General features: G+C 43.4%; 1 protein-coding gene across 1 annotated transcript in view; it reads left to right on the top strand.

Annotated features, from left to right (window-relative positions):
* The window catches only part of LOC124268697 (UHRF1-binding protein 1-like), a 133891-nt gene that overhangs the window by 33634 nt on the left and 80924 nt on the right, over window positions 1-19333 (top strand). Inside the window, 3 exon segments of the mRNA XM_046703688.1 lie at window positions 14470-14713; window positions 15740-15903; window positions 17009-17186. Coding sequence (XP_046559644.1) covers window positions 14470-14713; window positions 15740-15903; window positions 17009-17186 — 586 coding nt within the window.

The following is a 19333-nucleotide window of genomic DNA, read 5'->3' as shown; positions in this document are numbered from 1 at the left end:
GGGTCACCGACTTCGTTGACAATTGTCATTGTATCTAAATTGCGTAGATCGATGCTCATTATGTCAGTCACTGGTTTGTCTGATGACAATCGATTATTTACATAGCTCAGTCATATAGCTGGAAAATATCTGTGTGCAGCATTAAAACACAAACAAACCTCCACCACTGTAGGGTCATCTTGACCTTGTCAAATAATTGGAACTCTGTAATCCCAGCTCACTCTCATCCCAAGCCTTGATGGTAGAGGTTGGATATGATTGAATTAGTCCTGATAACGTATGATCACCTCTAGCATGACATTGTGAACCTTGTAACACAACTAGCATGACATTACAAGCCTTATGACACCTCTAGCATGACATTGCCAGCCTTTTGACACCTCTAGCATGACATTTCAAGCATTTTGACACCTCTAGCATGACATTGCCAGCATTTTGACACCTCTAGCATGACATTGCCAGCCTTTTGACACCTCTAGCATGACATTACAAGCCTTATGACATGTTTAGCATGACATTAAATGCCTTATGACACCTCTAGCATGACATTGTAAACCTTGTAACACCTCTAACATGACATTACAAGCCTTATGACACCTCTAGCATGACATTACAAGCCTTATAACATCTCTAGCAGGGGTTGAAAAACTCCACTGGACACAGGTCCAGTAAACTTTCGAAATCCACATGACCAAATATTAATTTCACTGGACCACATTTAACAATTTTGCTTTCTTTTGCAAATAATCTTTATCAAATAATAACAACAGAAAATCATCATCATCAAAATATCTATATCAAACCACTTCAGTAGTAAGGTTTAATGTGGATTAATTACTTGACTGAACGGAGAATTCCACTCGACCCAGGCGTCGGGCAATGGTACTTTTCAACCCCTGTCTAACATGACGTTGTAGGACCGCCTCCGTGGTGTAGTGGTTAGAGCGTCCGCCCGGAGAGCGGAAGGTCGCGGGTGTGATCCCCGACCGTGTCATACCAAAAGACGTTAAAATATGGTACTTGTTGGTCCATGCCTGGCGCTCGGCATTAATGGGTACAACAAGGACTGGTCGGCTCGGAGTCAGTCTAATGTGTCTGAGTGGGGTATTCATGCTTCACTGCGGCATGGTATCTCAGTGGGCTAGCACTATAAAACCAGCTTAAGTCTGGGCTAGTACAAGCAGCCGCATCTACACATACACACGCATGCACGTCGTCATATGAGCGAAATATTCTCAAGCACGACGTAAAACCCAATTTCACCTCTCATGACGCTTGTAAACCTTATTACACCTTCAACATGACGCTGTGAGCCATATAACATCTATGGTATGACACTGTGAACCTTATAACACCTCCTAGAAGCCTGTATTTGGGAACAAACTTGCTTCCTCCATAATGTAAGTCTGAAAGAGTTAAATGTCACTCTAACGAAGAGTAAAGGAAATAATCAGAACCCCAATAATCAGCTCATAAGGCTTCCCATTAAGGGTCGGCTTTTAAACAATTATTGAGGTAAATGGAAACAGGAAGTGAACTGGAAACATGAAGAATCACCCAGACCTTACTTGCCAAGCCAAGTTGACATGACAGGCTGACAGAACTTGGGAGCGGTGGGGTAGCCTAGTGGTTAAAGCGGGGTTTTTTTAACACCAGGGTTCAATTCCCCACATGGGTACAATGTGTGAAGCCCATTTCTGGTGTCACATTCCTTGATATTGCTGGAATATTGCTAAATGTGGCGTAAAACTAAACTCAGTCATTGAAGTAACTTGGAATGGTAAACAGATGTTGGTCTTCCAGAAGGGTCAATGTTGAAGCTAGGTGAATTTCCTGAAGACATGTTGAGATTTTGCAGAGATCAGTTGGATCTTGACTGATGTGATGGACAGCAGATGTTTACTTAGCCTAAAGGTCCATCATTTTACAGTTTTATTAAAATCGATTTATCATACAGACTTTAACACGAACAATACTTTGAAATATGATTGAATTTTAGCAAGCAAGAAGGGGTCTGGGAAATATTATATTCATTTTAATTACCATACCAGTTCAGAATGTATTGGCATGGTATTTGCACAGCATGCTTTATTTCTGCTTTATGACATTTGTATTGTGGGCAAATACTTCCTTGTAGATTGATGTCGTGCTGTGCTATAAATAAGAATCAGTTCACTGCTGCATTGATTCCTGCCTCCAACTTTAAATCAGTCTTAAATTTTTATGATGAATTGGTTTTGTGGAAATGTCTCCTATGTACACATGGTGGCTAAATGATCTGGAAATGAGGGACCCACATTAAAGTTGGTCCTTCTCTGTCTGTTGTTAAGGGAGTCATGAGAGAGGCTGGGATCGAAGTTCCTTGAATCAAGACCTCTGTAAGTGCATTCATCACCTTTATGTGTAGGACTTCTGAACAGAGCTCTTATGTTGTGAGGTTTCCATTGATTACATTACTATGATTGTGTTGTCCCTGAAATTAGGAATGATTGACTGATGGAAAAAGATAAAAGGAGAGGAGTGAAGGATGGAGGGATGTCAGGAGTAGGGAGGAGGAAGATGGGAGAGCCAGTGTGAGAGGCAGTTATTGATACAGTGTGAGGCAGTGTGAGAGGCAGTTATTGATACAGTGTGAGGCAGTGTGAGAGGCAGTTATTGATACAGTGTGAGAGGTAGTGTGAGAAGCAGTGTGAGAGCCAGTGTGAGAGGCAGTGTGAGAGGCAGTTATTGATACAGTGTGAGAGGTAGTGTGAGAAGCAGTGTGAGAGCCAGAGTGAGAAGCAGTCTGAGAGACAGTGTGAGAGGCAGTTATTGATACAGTGTGAGAGGTAGTGTGAGAAGCAGTGTGAGAGGCGGTTATTGAGGCAGTGTGAGAGGCAGTTATTGAGACAGTGCGAGAGGTAGTGTGAGAAGCAGTGTGAGAGGCGGTTATTGAGGCAGTGTGAGAGGCAGTTATTGAGAAGAGGCAGTGTGAGAGGCAGTTATTGATACAGTGAGGTAGTGTGTGAGAAGCAGTGTGAGAAGCAGTTATTGAGGCAGTGTGAGAGGCAGTGTGAGAGGCAGTTATTGAGACAGTTAGTGAGAGGCAGTGTGAGAGAGGCAGTGATACAGTGTGCAGGAGGAGAGCAAGTGAGAGAGTTAAGCAGTGTGAGAGGCAGTGTGAGAGGCAGTTATTGATACAGTGTGAGAGCAGTGTGAGAGCAGTTATTGATAGAGTGTGAGAGGCAGTTATTGCCAGTGTGAGAAGCAGTGTGAGAGGCCGTTATTGAGGCAGTGTGAGAGGCAGTTATTGAGATAGTGTGAGAGGCAGTGTGAGAGCAAGTAGTGTGTCCGTCCTGAATTTGTATACAAAGACAATTCTGTAGTTTGTCCATAATCAATTTGTATACAAATACAATGCAGTATCTTGTTCCAGTAAGTCCCAGTGATTGGTATGTGGACAAATGTGTTCTGGTAATCAGATAAGGTATCTCCTAAAGTAGTTCCATTACCATTTGATGACCATTGATGCTATCGATTCCCCCCAAGCCCAGTCCTTGTGTACAGCTGATGATACAGGTTGATGAAAGGGACTGGCTACCTACAGTTCACTTGACCTCAGAAGATACAGAAATCAATAGGCGCTGTGATAAAGGAGACACTCAAGCTGAAACATTATGGCCAATAAATTGGTGCAGTATTTCCTTGAGAAGCTAATGCTGTGTCCCACAAGGTATCGCATCGTCAGGGAGGTCTACCTGCAGTTGTGGCTGGAGTTGTGTCTGTAGCTGAAGCTTGGGATGCACTGACAAGCAGATCTTGTTAGTGCTGCTCTCTATCTTATTGGAGTGATTTGTACATGATGAGTGGCCTTGGAAACTGATTTCATTATCTGTAGTCTCTATAGTATGTGACAGCGGCCTCTGTGTGGTCTTCCTGACAGCTGGGTCTATGGTCTTCCTGACAGCTGGGTCTATGTGGTCTTCCTGACAGCTGGGTCTATGTGGTTTTCCTGACAGCTGGGTCTATGTGGTCTTCCTGACAGCTGGGTCTATCTGGTCTTCCTGACAGCTGGGTCTATGTGGTCTTCTTCCTGACAGCTGGGTCTATCTGGTCTTCCTGACAGCTGGGTCTATGTGGTCTTCTTGACAGCTGGGTCTATGTGGTCTTCCTGACAGCTGGGTCCACTGGGTCTATGTGGGTCTCTGTCTTGACAGCTGGGTCTATCTGGTTTTCCTGACAGCTGGGTCTATGTGGTCTTCCTGACAGCTGGGTCCATCTGGTTTTCCTGACAGCTGGGTCTATGTGGTCTTCCTGACAGCTGGGTCTATGTGGTCTTCCTGACAGCTGGGTCTATCTGGTCTTCCTGACAGCTGGGTCTATGTGGTCTTGTAGACTTTTGACAGCTAGTCTATCTGGTTTTCCTGACAGCTGGGTCTATGTGGTCTTCCTGACAGCTGGGTCTATCTGGTCTTCCTGACAGCTGGGTCCATGTAGACTTTATAGTATTTGACAGCTGGGTCTGTGTGGTCTCCATGACAGCTGGGTCTGTGTGGTCTGCATGACAGCTGGGTCTGTGTGGTCTCCATGACAGCTGGGTCTGTGTGGTCTCCATGACAGCTGGGTCTGTGTGGTCTCCATGACAGCTGGGTCTTCTATGCGGTGGGGTAGCCTAGTGGTTAAAGGGTTCCCTTGTCACGTCAAAGACCAGGGTGATATTGCTGGAATATTGCTAAAAGTGGCGTAATACCAAACTCACTCACTCACTCACTAACAGTCAGGTCTATGTGGTCTCCCTGGCATTCAGGTCTTTGTGGTCTCTCCTGACAGTCAGGTCTATGTGGTCTTCCTGACAGTCAGATCTATGTGGTCCCGACAATCAGGTCTTTGTGGTCTCACTGACAGTCAGGACTTTGTGGTCTCACTGACAGTCAGGACAGTTTGTGGTCTCCCTGACAGTGACAGTCTCCTATCTATGTATGTTCCTGACAGTCAGGTCTTATGTGGTCTCCCCTGACAGTCAGGTCTTTGTGGTCTCCCTTACAGTCAGGTCTTTGTGGTCTCCTGACAGTCAGGACTTTGTGGTCTCACTGACAGTCAGGTCTTTGTGGTCTCACTGACAGTCAGGTCTTTGTGGTCTCCCTCCTGACAGTCAGGTGGTCTCTTTGTGGTCTTCCTGACAGTCAGGTCTATGTGGTCCCCAGTGGATCAGTCAGGTCTCCTGACAGTCTCACTGACAGTCAGGTCTTTGTGGTCTCCCTGACAGTCAGGTCTATGTGGTCTCCCCTGACAGTCAGGGTCTTTGTGGTCTCACTGACAGTCAGGTCTTTGTGGTTCCCCTTACAGTCAGGTCTATGTGGTCTCCCTGACAGTCAGGTCTGTGTGGTCTCACTGACAGTTAGGACTTTGTGGTCTCCCTGACAGTCAGGACTTTGTGGTCTCCCTGACAGTCAGGTCTTTGTGGTCTCACTGACAGTCAGGTCTTTGTGGTCTCCCTTACAGTCAGGACTATGTGGTCTCCCTGACAGTCAGGTCTTTGTGGTCTCACTGACAGTCAGGACTTTGTGGTCTCCCTGACAGTCAGGTCTTTGTGGTCTCACTGATAGTCAGGTCTTTGTGGTCTCCCTTGACAGTCAGGTCTATGTGGTCTTCCTGACAGTCAGGTCTTTGTGGTCTCACTGACAGTCAGGTCTATGTGGTCTCCCTGACAGTCAGATCTATGTGGTCTCCCTGACAGTCAGGTCTTTGTGGTCTCACTGACAGTCAGGTCTTTGTGGTTCCCCTGACAGTCAGGTCTTTGTGGTCTCACTGACAGTCAGGTCTTTGTGGTCTCACTGACAGTCAGGTCTATGTGGTCTCCCTTACAGTCAGGTCTATGTGGTCTCCCTGACAGTCAGGTCTTTGTGGTCTCCCTGACAGTCAGGTCTATGTGGTCTCCCTGACAGTCAGGTCTTTGTGGTTCCCCTTACAGTCAGGTCTATGTGGTCTCCCTGATAACTGTGTCTCTGTGGTCTCCCTGACAGCTGGGTCTGTTTGGTGAAAACCTGACAAATGGGTCTCTTGTGTCACTTTCAAGCCAAGATGATGTTACCAAGTGTCATCCTGAATCTCACACTGCATTTGCTTCCATTGAGTTGCCAATGCTGGCGCTTTATAGAATAAAGTACACATACTTCAAAATCATGGCTTCACCACAATACATTATTCTCTTTATTAAATAGATTGCCTCAAGACAGATAATCTGTAATTCAGTCATTCTCTAAGTTATTGAATTTTTGCCATTCTAGCCAGTATTGCAGTGGATGAGCCGATCCCCGCTGTAATTACCTTGCTCATTTCATGCTTCGATTAACTTGCATTGCACTCTTGGAAATTCTGTTTAAATACATGGACAACAGCATCTCGAACATGCTCCCATCAGTCTCCTCTCCATAAAATATAATAAAAAGAAGATCAGGGTCTTTCTTCTCTTTTCTGAAACTGCGGTAATCTAGACTTGCCACATATTCTAGACTTGCTGTATTGGGTATATTTGTTTCAGGGTCTGTATAACAGACTGTCCTTACAATTGCTGATCCTGTTAATTTGGACAATCAGGCATATGTTGATATATCCATAGTTGAAGACTCACTCACTCACTCACTCACTCACTCACTCACTCACTCACTCACTCACTCACTCACTCACTCACTCACTCACTCACTCACTCACTCACTCACTCACTCTCACTCTCACTCACTCTCACTCACTCACTCACTCACACCACTCACTCACCTCCACTCACTCACTCACCACTCACCTCACCACTCAGTGTTGGAACTCACTTCCTCACTCCAGTGTTGGAACAAGTGTGAATGCCCGCATTGTGAAGTGGTTAATGGCATATTGTTGTACTTCATCAAGCTTCTGCCGGGACTATATACGTAATTTCCTCCACGATATGTTGCTGTCTGATAGTGTTAGCCATGTGTCCCTGTCTCAGTTCACATCTGTTAAAGGGGCGGTGGGGTAGCCTAGTGGTTAAAGTGTTGGCTCGTCACGCCGAAGACCCGGGTTCGAATCCCCACATGGGTACAATGGGTTCAGAGAGGTGAGGTCAGACAGGTTATGTTCTGACATATGCTGATCACAAAATGGTTGGGGAGCTGAAGCTCAGTGACATGACAGTATGGGTTGGTGCTCACAATATTGATCACTTGATTGTCTGGTCCAGGTCCGATTATTCTCGGTCTCCAGTATGAAGCCCATTTCTGGTGTCCCCCTGCGGTGATATTGCTGGAATATTGCTAAAAGCGGCGTAAAAACCAAACTCAATCAGTCAGTCACATCTGTTAAACAAACCTTCATGTAAATGATATGTCATCAGACACTTCCTTCAAATGTAAAACAAAGGGTATAAAAACGTGAACTTGTCATCAGAAGGGTCTGCAAATGGCTTCCAAGATGACTGAAATTCAATTCAACCCATCCAAGCTTCACAAATCCGAATATTCAACAGGATTGATTTCACTTCCAGGGTTTTGTCTCTGAATCAGGACATTTCTTTCCTTGACTGGTGTTCAAGAATTTTCCTGCTAACAAGTCTATTTATCCAAATTTACAGATGTGATAAACGAGGAACATTGATTGCTGCCCCAACACCCTTTGTACATGATCTATGGGGCTTAAACCTGTCAGTCTATATTCCTGGGCACCACTGCATCACGGAAATCTACCACAACGCAGCGTTTTCTCAATAATAGATCCAGCTTCATTTATCTTCTCAAAACACCAGAGAATAATTGAAACAAATGGTTGCAAATTTCTTTCCTTCCAAAGAAAAAGTTTGAAACTTGAGTTTAAACAAGATCACCCAGCATGTTCAAGAAAACTAGTTTCACTTAATGCATTACCTATTTTGTACTCATGGGATTGGCTGATATTGAAAAACTGGTAGTTTAAATCAGAGAAAACTTAAATCTGATTCCTGCAATGTCATTAAGAGTTTTCACACAAAATCTTGAAACATCATATTCCTGAGAATATATGTTTAGCCAGTATTGAGAGGATCTTGAAAACTGTAAATCTGTGCACAGAATTCCAACATCTGAAATACTGGCAGCTTGTGATAACAGCTCCTATCCTATCCATGTGATGTCAAGCCATTGTTTTGCATTAGCCACCAAATCAAAACCTGATTGCTCACATGGCCTTTAACAAAGGGAATTAGGGCATGTAGAACCTGTATTGGAATTTGGGCCTAGAGAGATGTTCCCAAGTCGCCCAATCAATACCTTGAGCTAGCTCGTCACCGAAGGGCCTTTCAGCAAGGTAAGGCTGAATCAATGAGACGTAATTGACCTGGCAGCAATGCAATTCAATTACAGGTTATTGAAGACTTTCAGGAATTCCACTGCCAACATGCAATAAGAAAAGGTCTTCATTGCCTCAGTTCTCCTATAGAGGTGTAGATTAGAGAGGCACAAATGCGCTGGTGAATTCTGATTGCTTTTAATGGTCATGCATTTTGAAAGAAGTTTTCAGCTGATGTGATTGAGTACTGGTTGAAGCCTGAGAGTGATTTGGTAGTCGGATTGGAGTTGGAGTGAGTGAGTGAGTCGGGTTTTACACCGCTTTTAGCAATATTCCAGCAATGGGCTTCACATCTGGGGAATCGAACCTGGCCTTTGATGTAACAAGAAATGCTTTCACCACTGGGCCACCCTACTGCCCCCAAGTTTCGAAAGAAAATGGACTGACTGACTGATTTTGGTTTTACGCCGCTTTTAGCAATATTCCAGCAACATCATGGCGGGGGACACCAGAAATCGGCTTCACACATTGTACCCATGTGGGGATTAGAACTCGGGTCTTCGGCGTGACGAGCCAACGCTTTAACCATTAGGCTACCCCACCGCCCCTCGAAAGAAAATGGAAGATGTTGAAGATGTTACTGTTTTTGTGGGTAATGTTACGGGTGTTTAGGTTGATATCAGGAACACTTGATGGCATGGAGTCGTCACAGGTCCACCCAATCCAGATTCCACTTTGTTGGCTCTTACTGTCGTTTCCTAAAGCTGAGTGTCATGTTGGTCTGTCTTGTTCGTTGTTTGAAGCCGCGGTAAGCAGTATTCCAGCAGTTTGATTTGATGGCTGTTTGTAAGCAGCCATGTCTGTGCCACACACATGAGTGAATAGTGTTCTTGGTTTGCTCTTTTGTTTATTTCCCACAACTTGTTAGTGTGCAGCAGCCAGAAATTGTTGTGTGTTCATACCATCAGCCATCAGTTTACTAGACGTAGTTAATTATAGCTCAAAAGTTACAATATTTAGTGCAGTGCAGCACATCATCCACTTCTTCAGAGAGGTGATGTCAGACAGGTTATGTTCTGATGTATGCTGATCACAAAATGGTTGGGGAGCTGAAGCTCAGTGACATGACAGTATGGGTTGGTGCTCACAATATCGATCACTACATTGTCTGGTCCAGGTCCGATTATTCTCGTTCTCCAGTTGAGAAGCCCATTTCTGGTGTCCCCCATCGTGATATTGCTGGAATATTGCAAAAAGCGGCATAAAACTTAACTCACTCGCCCACCATCCAGGGCAATGGGGTAGCCTAGTGGTTAAAGTTTTGCTCTTCATGCCAAAGTCCCAGGTGCCATTCCCCACATGGATACAATGTGTGAAACCCATTTCTGGTGTCCCCTGCTGTGATATTGGTGGAATATTGCTAAAAAAGACGTAAAAGTAAACTCACTCACTCACTCACCCTCAGCCTCCAAACATATGGAAAAGTTCTGAGTTTCTGAGTGTAATGTTAAACAACAAATAAGTTTAACTACAAGCACTTCCTCATCACTTCCACATCACTTCCTTTAGGGTCTGAGAGCCCTTCACGTCTACTCAGCCATATTACACCTTTCAGGCTGACAGGGCATCTAAGGAAGATTGAACACCATTTCCGGACTCTGTAATAGTGTTGCCAGTAATGGGCTTTCTACCCAAGACTTAGTGATGAGAGGAACTACGATAGAACTACTTTACCTTGTAGTTATTTAGCAAATGTACACAAATGAAAGCAACTCTCTGGTGAGTATTTGCGACAAATAGGATTAAATGCTGTATGAAGAACATTAATTCCCAGCCCTCTCTGCAGAATTGATTTCATGCCTTTTATTATGTGATCAATGCTAATACCTGACCATGAATACATGAACAAGAAATCAGGGGACAGTACTCCTGTTTCCCGACGGCTGATAACAGAATGAATCCAGCTTGGTGGGGTAGCCGAGTGGTTAAAGTGTTTGTTCATTATGCCTAAGGACCTGGTTTGAATCCCCATGAGTTTAATGTGTGACGCCCACATCTGGCCTCCTGTGCCATTATGTTGCTGGAATATTGCTGAAAACTAAAGTAAACAGCATAAATGATATCTTTATAATGTGTCAGATTCTTTTGGTGTTGTCTTAACTAATTTGTCCTTTTATTGAAGAAAGGGCAATACAGTCAGACCTCGTTTATCCGAACTTCAGATATCCGAATACCTCGGTTTCCGAACATTCTTCACAAAAAACGAAATTTTCTAGTTACAATTTACCTCGTATATCCGAATGTTTGATATCCGTATCCGAACGGTCAATTTTGGTAACAAAACAGCAAAAAATGTAAAAATTTGCCTCGTATATCCGAACACCAAGGTTGTCGTAGGCAAGATGTCTGATGTTTACAGCTCCTCAACAGTGCTCACTGCATTGACCTTTGATAAATCCTATATCAAAACCCAAGATCTGTTGTCGGCGAAGTATCAAAACTAATAACTGAGCATGAATTTATGAGGTTGAAGTCAGGAGAAACTATTCTTTTTCCTTAACTACTGATATCATACAGGAAACAGTTTGACAGGAACAGTTTAAAGTAGCCAAGCAAGGTTGGGTAGCATTGTGGTTTGATCATTTGTTCATCATGCCTAAGGACCTGGGGTCATTCCCCACAAGAGTTAAATGTGTGGTGCCCATATCTGGCATCCTTTGTCAATCTGATGCTTGTATATTGCTGAAAACTCAAAACCTTGCCCAAATCTTTATATTCATTAATGATTCTCTTGTCTAAGTATCAAGCTGATGCCACTGTAGGCAAGGCAGGAAGCCCAGTATATTATTGGCTGCTGTTGATAAACTGACAATCTAGAACCAAACTGTGCATCATTTCATAAAATCTGCCATGTCAGATGATGTGTATATGATGATTATGTACATAATGTTGTTTTTCATGCTTGTGCAACATGTATAAGTTTCCAGGCCAGAAAGTGTCAGAATGTATATATTCATGATAGCTGCAATTGTGCACAAAGTTGGAATGAAACCAATGGTGCATTTGACCATAAGGTTTACCATCACACTGCCTTAATTTCTGTGAACTTGGTCACTGTTTCATACACCATGATGTGCGAAATGAGGGTGTTCCACCATCCATTAGCATGGATTCATAAAAACAGCTTTGTTGAATCAGTAATCAAACAGATGGTATGTGTGACAGAGGTGTGTGCTTACCATCACACTTCCATAGTTTCCAGTGATATGGTCACTGTGTTACATACAAGGCTGTAATGGATGAATGTGTTATAGCTTACAGTAGGTTATCAAACACGTGTTTGAATCCGGAATCAAACAGGTGGTGTGAGTGTGAGTGAGTGAGTGAGTTTAGTTTTACGCCACACTCAGCAATATTCCAGCTATATGGCAGCGGTCTGTAAATAATCGAGTCTGGACCAGACAATCCAGTGATCAACAGCATGAGCATCGATCTGCGCAATTGGGAACCGATGATGTGTCAACCAAGTCAGCGAGCCTGACCACCCGATCCCGTTATTTTCATAAGCACTACAAGCTCTTACATCCTTTAAAGATTTTGCCAAAAACCCAAAGAACTACACGACAAGCATAGTTTTTATGCCTTTCTGTGGCAAGCATGGGTTCCTTTGTTGGACAAGACCTATTCTACCAATAAGAGACATCTTCACAGGACTGTCTGGTGTTCTTCAGCAGTGACACTTTTGAAGAAAAATATATGCACTCTATTTCCATCACACCTTGTTTGAGGAGGCAGATCACCCACTAAGTTGACCTCCTAGGTTGACCACTGAGCCATCTGTTGTTCATTGCCATATGAATGTTGGTATGTCATTTCATGTTATCAACACAGAAGAGTGAGTGAATGAATTGAGTTTTACGCCACACTCAGCAGTATTCCAGCTATATGGCAGCGGTCTGTAAATAATCGAGTTTCATGTTATTATTTTCTTTATTATTATTATTATAGTATATTTATATAGCGCACATATCCACGCGCCAACTGGTGCATTCTCAAGGCACTGGTATTTTCCCTCGATCATTGGATGTATATCTCAACGTCATATTCTCAACTCCCTGGGGAGAATGCTCTTTAAATATTTTTAGATGCCCACCAAAAATGAAATCATCATGATACAATAATTGTGTTTAGTAGGCACGTAACTCCACTTTTTATTCATAATTGTTGTCAAAACCAACCTCACTGCCTTTGGGAAATCCAACCTCACTGCCTTGAGCGGTAGTCCTTGTCATCAGCAGCTCATCTAGTCTCAGATCACAGACGTTTCATATTAATTTATTTTTTGGCCTCAAGTGTGTCTGAGTTTCATTCCAGTTCCAACCTCACTGGAGGCTACTTCTGTTGCAAATGAATGACCTTGCAGTAACCACAAGTTTTTCTGACTTTTGTCAGCCCAAAGGACATGAATCATAGTGGAATTTTGGTTACGAATGGCATTAAAACAAATAAAACATATATTTCACTTGTAGAATTAAAGTTTTCCATTCAAATGGAAAGTTTTGTTATAATTTGTGTATCAGTATATTTCATTTTGTATGATCAAAAAGTTTTAGACTTAAAGGATAGTTTTGCTATGATTTGTTTATCATTATAAGTTTATTATCAACAGGTTTGTTGGCTCTCATCACCTGATAGAGACAGTGACTCACATGAGGAAGTCTTTTCTGTAAATTATTGTGAATTATCAGATGTTTGCTATGAACCAAAGTCAGTAGATACAAAATCTGAATGTGCTGTTTTCATCATGTAAAGCCCAATGGGAACATGAAACAGATGTACCGTATTTCCTCTAATTTAGTGCCGGGTCTCTATTAAGCGCCAGGCACCTTATGAGCACAGGGGTTAAAGCAGCTAAATAACAAATATGGTAATTACACCCAGTAAGCGAAAAAAGCGCCAGGCCTATTATAAGCGCCGGGTCTGGAAGTCAGTGGAAAAAATAAGCTCTTATACGGTAGTTTTGTATGGCTGTGTAGAGGAGGATATTGACACTGACTGTGGCTCTGTATGGGTACAAGGGACCTCTATGTAGATATGGGCTGAAGTGGGAAGGATTCAGAGGAATCAATAGTCTGGATCTATGCTGGGGATTAGTTCAGGAAGCAGCATTACTGTGTTCATCCGTAACTTGAACTTTATAACTTGGGAAAATAAAATTGCTCCAGTTCTTTCAGTTTTTACAATAAGCTTGCAAATATCCCCATAATTTTGCCTTTGCAAGATTCAGGAAATCTCAGGAGGTTAGATTTTGCTTATCAATTGTCATACTGGATGGATTTTATTCTGTCTTAAGAAAGGTCAACAACATCCATCAGCTATGGTTATTAGTCTGGAGACTCTACAATCTGAGATGTACATTCTCAAAAGACAATGTATCAGGGACATACTGTTTTTATCCATTATAATCTATTCACGGCTTTTGGTGACATTCTATCACCGTTCTCTGACTGACTGACTGACTGACTGACTGACTGACTGAGTATGGTTTTACGCCGATTTTAGCAATATTCCAGTAACATCACGGCGGGGGACACCAGAAATGGACTTCACACATTGTACCCATGTGGGGATTCGAACCCGGGTCTTCGGCGTGACGAGCCAACGCTCTAACCACTAGGCAACCCCACCGCCCCCCGTTCTCTGATGACACTGTTTTAGAGAATTCTGTTCTGTTTTACAGAAATTTATCTCACCATTCTCAGATGACACTGTTTATTGCGATTCTGTCTTGCCATTCTTAGAAGACATTGTTTGAGGGACATTCTGTCTCTTAATTTTCTGCATGAATATTTTATATATATTTTGAGTGTAAAATTAAGGTAAATCCATAAATAAGGTACCTATGAAGATCCGGTTTAGAATTGATCTTCAGCAACACATGCTAATTGTAAGAGGCGACTAACGGGATCAGGTGGACAGTCTCGCTGACTTCGTTGACACATGTCATTGTATCCCAATTGTGTCGACTGATGTCATGATGTCAATCACTGGATTGTCTGGTCCAGACTCAATTATTTACAGACCTCCATCATATAGCTGGAATATTGCTGAGTGCAGCATTAAACAAATAACAAACAAATAAACATAAAGAAAGGAAATAGAGCTGTGTTATAAATGATTTCATTTCTTTGATTTCAGCTCCTGAGACTTCGGGTTCAAAGCACCACTCCCAACTGGCAGCCGTCATCAGACCTGCGCCAGACACGTATCCGGGATGCTGAGGGTGGGGAGATTCTGCTCTTCAAGGAAATCGAGTGGCAGAACATGAAGGTCGAGGCCAACGCAAAGGAGGCTGAAACACCACAGGACGTTGCCTCCACACCGCTACGTCTCCTTGCCAACCAGGCGAAGATCAGGATCACCATGAAGAAGAAACTAAGTGGTACAGTCTGAAAATAGAATTTCTCTTGTCAGGTTTAAGTGTGGATGTAGAGTTGAAGTCTTTGGCTGTCAGGATGCACTGATAGTGGGTTTGTAGTCAAGATTCACTCAGATTGTGTTCCTTGGAATGACTCACCATACATGTGCTTCGTGGTTTGACCAAAGTAAGAAATATCAATGACCTTTTCATTTTTATCCTTATTGGTACTCTATAAAAGTTAGCTTCTTCATGTTAGCCTAATGGTTAAAGCGTTCACCTGTCATGCTGAAAACCTGGGTTTGATTCCCCTCATGGGTACAATGTGTGAAGCCCATTTCTGGTGTCCCCCACCGTGATATTGCTAAAATATTGCCAAAAGAGGAGTAAAACTAAACTCACTTACTCATATTTCATTGGCAGTAGAAATAATTGATCAAGAGATATTTCATTATTTAAAAATCCTCTTGCACCTTGTCGTGAGTGAGTGTTAGTGAGTGAGTTTAGTTTTATGCCACACTCAGCAATATTGCAACTTGTCAATCTGAGTGCAAGTGAGACACATTACTGAAGCACCAAAATAAACATGGTACCCACAGGACTGGGAAGAGTAAGGGAATCACATCGGTACCCAAAGGATTAAGAAAGTGTATTTTTTTCGGTATATTGGATTTTATTAAATGGGCCTCAAACATGAAGCAGTTTGAACTGTGCTTATTTTAACTTTCATAGTCAGCTGTCAGCCATGGTCATAGCAGCCAGACTGGTATGTAGAAGAAGGGTTTAGGTACCAACTTAGACTAAGGCTTAGTCTCTGAATACATATAATTTTGATAGTAACAAACAAGCCCATTTAAATTGAAAAGGAGCCCTAGGGAGACCAGAGATTCAGAACCTGGGGAAATCTAGACTTGCTTCGTTTAGGGCTTTAACACTACAGGGAAGGCTAGGCTGTAGGGAAAATAATGTGGTTCAGGGACTGTGAGACAGACTAGTACCAACTGAACAGTGACAGTTGTAGTTTGGTCAATGCTGCCATCTTTTCCCCAGATTGTAGCATCATATCAACGCGGGTGATGCTGCTGCTGGATGACATCCTGTGGGTGTTGACGGCGACGCAGCTGAAGGCCGCCATCTTGTATTCCAATTCCCTGAAAGAGGTCATCGAGAGATCAGCTCAACAGAGCAAGAAATTGGCTGCTGAAAAGTTACAGGTAAATATGCAAAGTATTACTGGAGATTAGAGTGTCATGTATATATTGGTAAACTACATTTTTGGGTCAGAATAGGTTCCAGTACCTCATGTTTGTTGTGAAAACTGACTTACCCGAGAAGATCGGGTTAGAATTAGTCTTCAGCAACCAATACTTGTCGAAAGAGGCGACTAACGGGATCGGGTGGTCAGGCTTGCTGACTTGGTTGACACATCGATGTCATCGTATCTTGTTTGCACAGGATCGGGTGGTCAGGCTTGCTGACTTGCTGACTTGTATCTTGTTTGCACAGGATCGGGTGGTCAGGCTTGCTGACTTGGTTGACACATCGATGTCATCGTATCTTGTTTGCACAGGATCGGGTGGTCAGGCTTGCTGACTTGGTTGACACATTGATGTCATCGTATCTTGTTTGCATTGATTTATGCGCATGATGTCAATCACTGGATTGTCTGGTCCAGACTTGATTATTTACCGACCGCCATAGTGCTGGAATGTTGCTGAGTGTTGTGTTAAGCAATAAACAAACAACAAACAACAAACGACTGACATGGACATTGTGTGGTCAGTCTCGGTTTCTTGGTGGATTGCTGGCAGCAGTGGTGGTTGTTGTTTCACATAACACTGAGCATTATTCAAGCAATCTGCTGTAAGTAATCAAGGAGTGAGTGAGTGAGCCTAATTTTACGCCACACTCAACAATATTCCAGCTATATGGTGCAGTCTGTAAATAATCAAGTCTGGACCAGACAATCCAGTGATCAATAGCATGAGCAGCGATATGCGCAATGGGGAACCGATGACATGTGTCAACCAAGCCAGCAAGCCTGACCACCCGATCCCGTTATTCGCTTCTTACGATAAGTATGGGTTACTGAAGGTTCATTCGAACCTGGACCTTCACGGATATGTAAATAATCAAGCATGGACTAGACAATCCAGTGACTGAAATCATGAACATCAATCCATCAGTGATATGCAAGCAACTAAGTTAGCTAGAGATTCAGTTCTGTTGTTATAAGCGTGAGGAACTTGGAAACCTATTTTACCCAGAATTACGGCAGGTGTTATGACTCACACATGACATGTTTTGTCTCTGACACAGAAACAGGGACACAGCCGAACTCAGTCTGAGCAGTTTCGACAACAGCAACAGCAGCAGCAGCCCACACTCCAAACCAGGGGATCAGCTTTTGCCAAATACGATGTTGCTTCGACATCGTACCATTTGATCACAAGCCGTATAGACCTGCATCTCTGTGATGATAGACCAGTAGATACAGGTGAGTGGACACAATACTTACTTGGATGCATTTTAGAAAAAGGGACTAATTATTTTTAAACAGCATGGAAGTTATCAGGCATTGTGTCTGCAACTGTTAATTTTCTACTTATCCTGACTCATGCTCTTTTGTTTGTCTTCTTCTTGCATAACATAGTGGAACACTTGTATCTCCTTATTTGAAGCCCTTCAAAATAAAATCACTAATTGGTACTCACCACGAAGTTGCTCCCCTTTGTCCCCTGGCGGGAAAAGGTGTCGCACCCTCTGGCCATGTGCTTCACTCTCCCTTCTTCAGTGAGCAGGATGTGAGAGCCTTGTGTCTCCTTACACACATATCCTTTGATAATCTCTTAGTTTTTACCTCCTCATAGGTTACTATAGAGGTATAGCTAGTATCCTTTACCATTTGTATTGATTAATTATCGTATTTCTACCGTTTATTCACGGTATTCGATTGTTCAGCTAGCTTTACGCTCATGAAAATCTGTACGATTTGTAGATTACGCTTTTCTGCCTCCGATCCACATGTAATATGCCCTAGTTGTTCTAATCTGCAGCTTTAATTCACGCTTGCAGTTACTGCATTAATTTATCTCATTCTGCATTTAATAAATATCATCTTTAAGGCCTTTAAGACGCAAGCTGCAGATAGATCACGCAAACAAGGGCAAAACATGGCAGAGAGTCCAGATATTCCTTCCAGTCAGCTGCTAGCGATCGACCTCTCCCGCCTGGTGTTCTCTGCTAGAGACCCCTGCGCAGAGGAACGTGGACGAGTCCGCTACTCTCAAGAAACGACCGCCTCCCCAGACATCCCGCCATTGCAGACTAAGTCTAAGAGGGCTCCTCATCGCCGCCTCCTCAACGCAGATTGAGGACACTCCAGGGCAGCGACTTCCAAAGGGAAATCTACGAAGACAGCAAGAACTTTCTCAGCCGAGATCGCTCCAGCAGCAGAGTTGGGCCTCTACGATGATCAGCCGATAATCATCCCCGACTTACGGCAGAAGAAGCGACCGTGTCAGCGACTGTGACTTCTGCAGAGATCTCCATGCAGCCTGATGCTCTCTACACCGACGCCAGACGCCATTGATGTGAACCCCATCGCAGAAAAGACGCCGACGACTTCGGCCACAGATCATCCCAGAAGACATGATGCGGCAGATTATGAACATCATGGAGGACCACTACAACTGCGCTAAGCAGGGTCCGAGTTTTCGCTGAAGCTCCAACGAGACAGCACCCCAGAGGCACCCCCATTAACGAGCAGCTAAGACGATGTCACCTTCGCCGAAGCTGAAGTCCCGCACCACCTTGACGGCGGACCTAGATGTACAGCCTTCCTAAGGCCTTCGCTAAGGCGGAGAGATCATCACCATCTTCGATTTCATCTCTAGATATGGACTCAGACCATCAGACATCACGGAAGCCTTCGCTAAGGTCATATCATCGATCCCCGGACGGACGATTTAAATGAAGCTTCGCTAAGGCATATTCGCGAAGAGACATGATTCCAGATCTTCATCGCTCTAGAAGAACATCGAGGGATCTGCCGGAGAGCCGCTGGCTTATCAACATTCACCTCACAAGTCTCCGAAGATCATCCCATAGACGCGATCTCCACTCCGCTCATCACCAGGTCGATCACCCATCAGATCTCCACATAGAGCGCGCACAAGTCAATATAGATCGCCACAAACCTCATCAGATATTCAGATAGCTACACGCAGTCCCGCTAAGAGCATCTACAATTTATTAATGATGATGGTTTTGAGGATGATGGAGGAATCATATTTTCTGATGCAGAGATACGGTATTGGATGGTCAATAACCTAGATCTCACATCACCATCTAAAAGTGGCAATACAGCCTCAGACGATTTGATGAAGGAAGATGATCCAGATGCAATCACTCTACCCCCGATCGAATCGACATGCAGTGCCACAGAATCTAGATGCAGCTTTCCAGAAAGCTACGAAAGTTCAGATACCACATCTACCCAACTTTCAAGCCAAGAAGTTCTCCACGATAACATGGACTCCTTCTATAAGGCCCAGGACATCGATGAGAACTATAAGATCATCAGCCATGTAAAGAACAAGATTTACAAGATGGATGATCGCAAGTTGGCTCATATAGAAACCA

Source organism: Haliotis rubra, unplaced genomic scaffold, assembly GCF_003918875.1.
Source record: "Haliotis rubra isolate DU_JTF1 unplaced genomic scaffold, ASM391887v1 Scf14, whole genome shotgun sequence".
NCBI classification, from domain to species: Eukaryota; Metazoa; Mollusca; class Gastropoda; order Lepetellida; family Haliotidae; genus Haliotis; species Haliotis rubra.
This window is presented reverse-complemented; position numbering and strand designations above follow the sequence as displayed.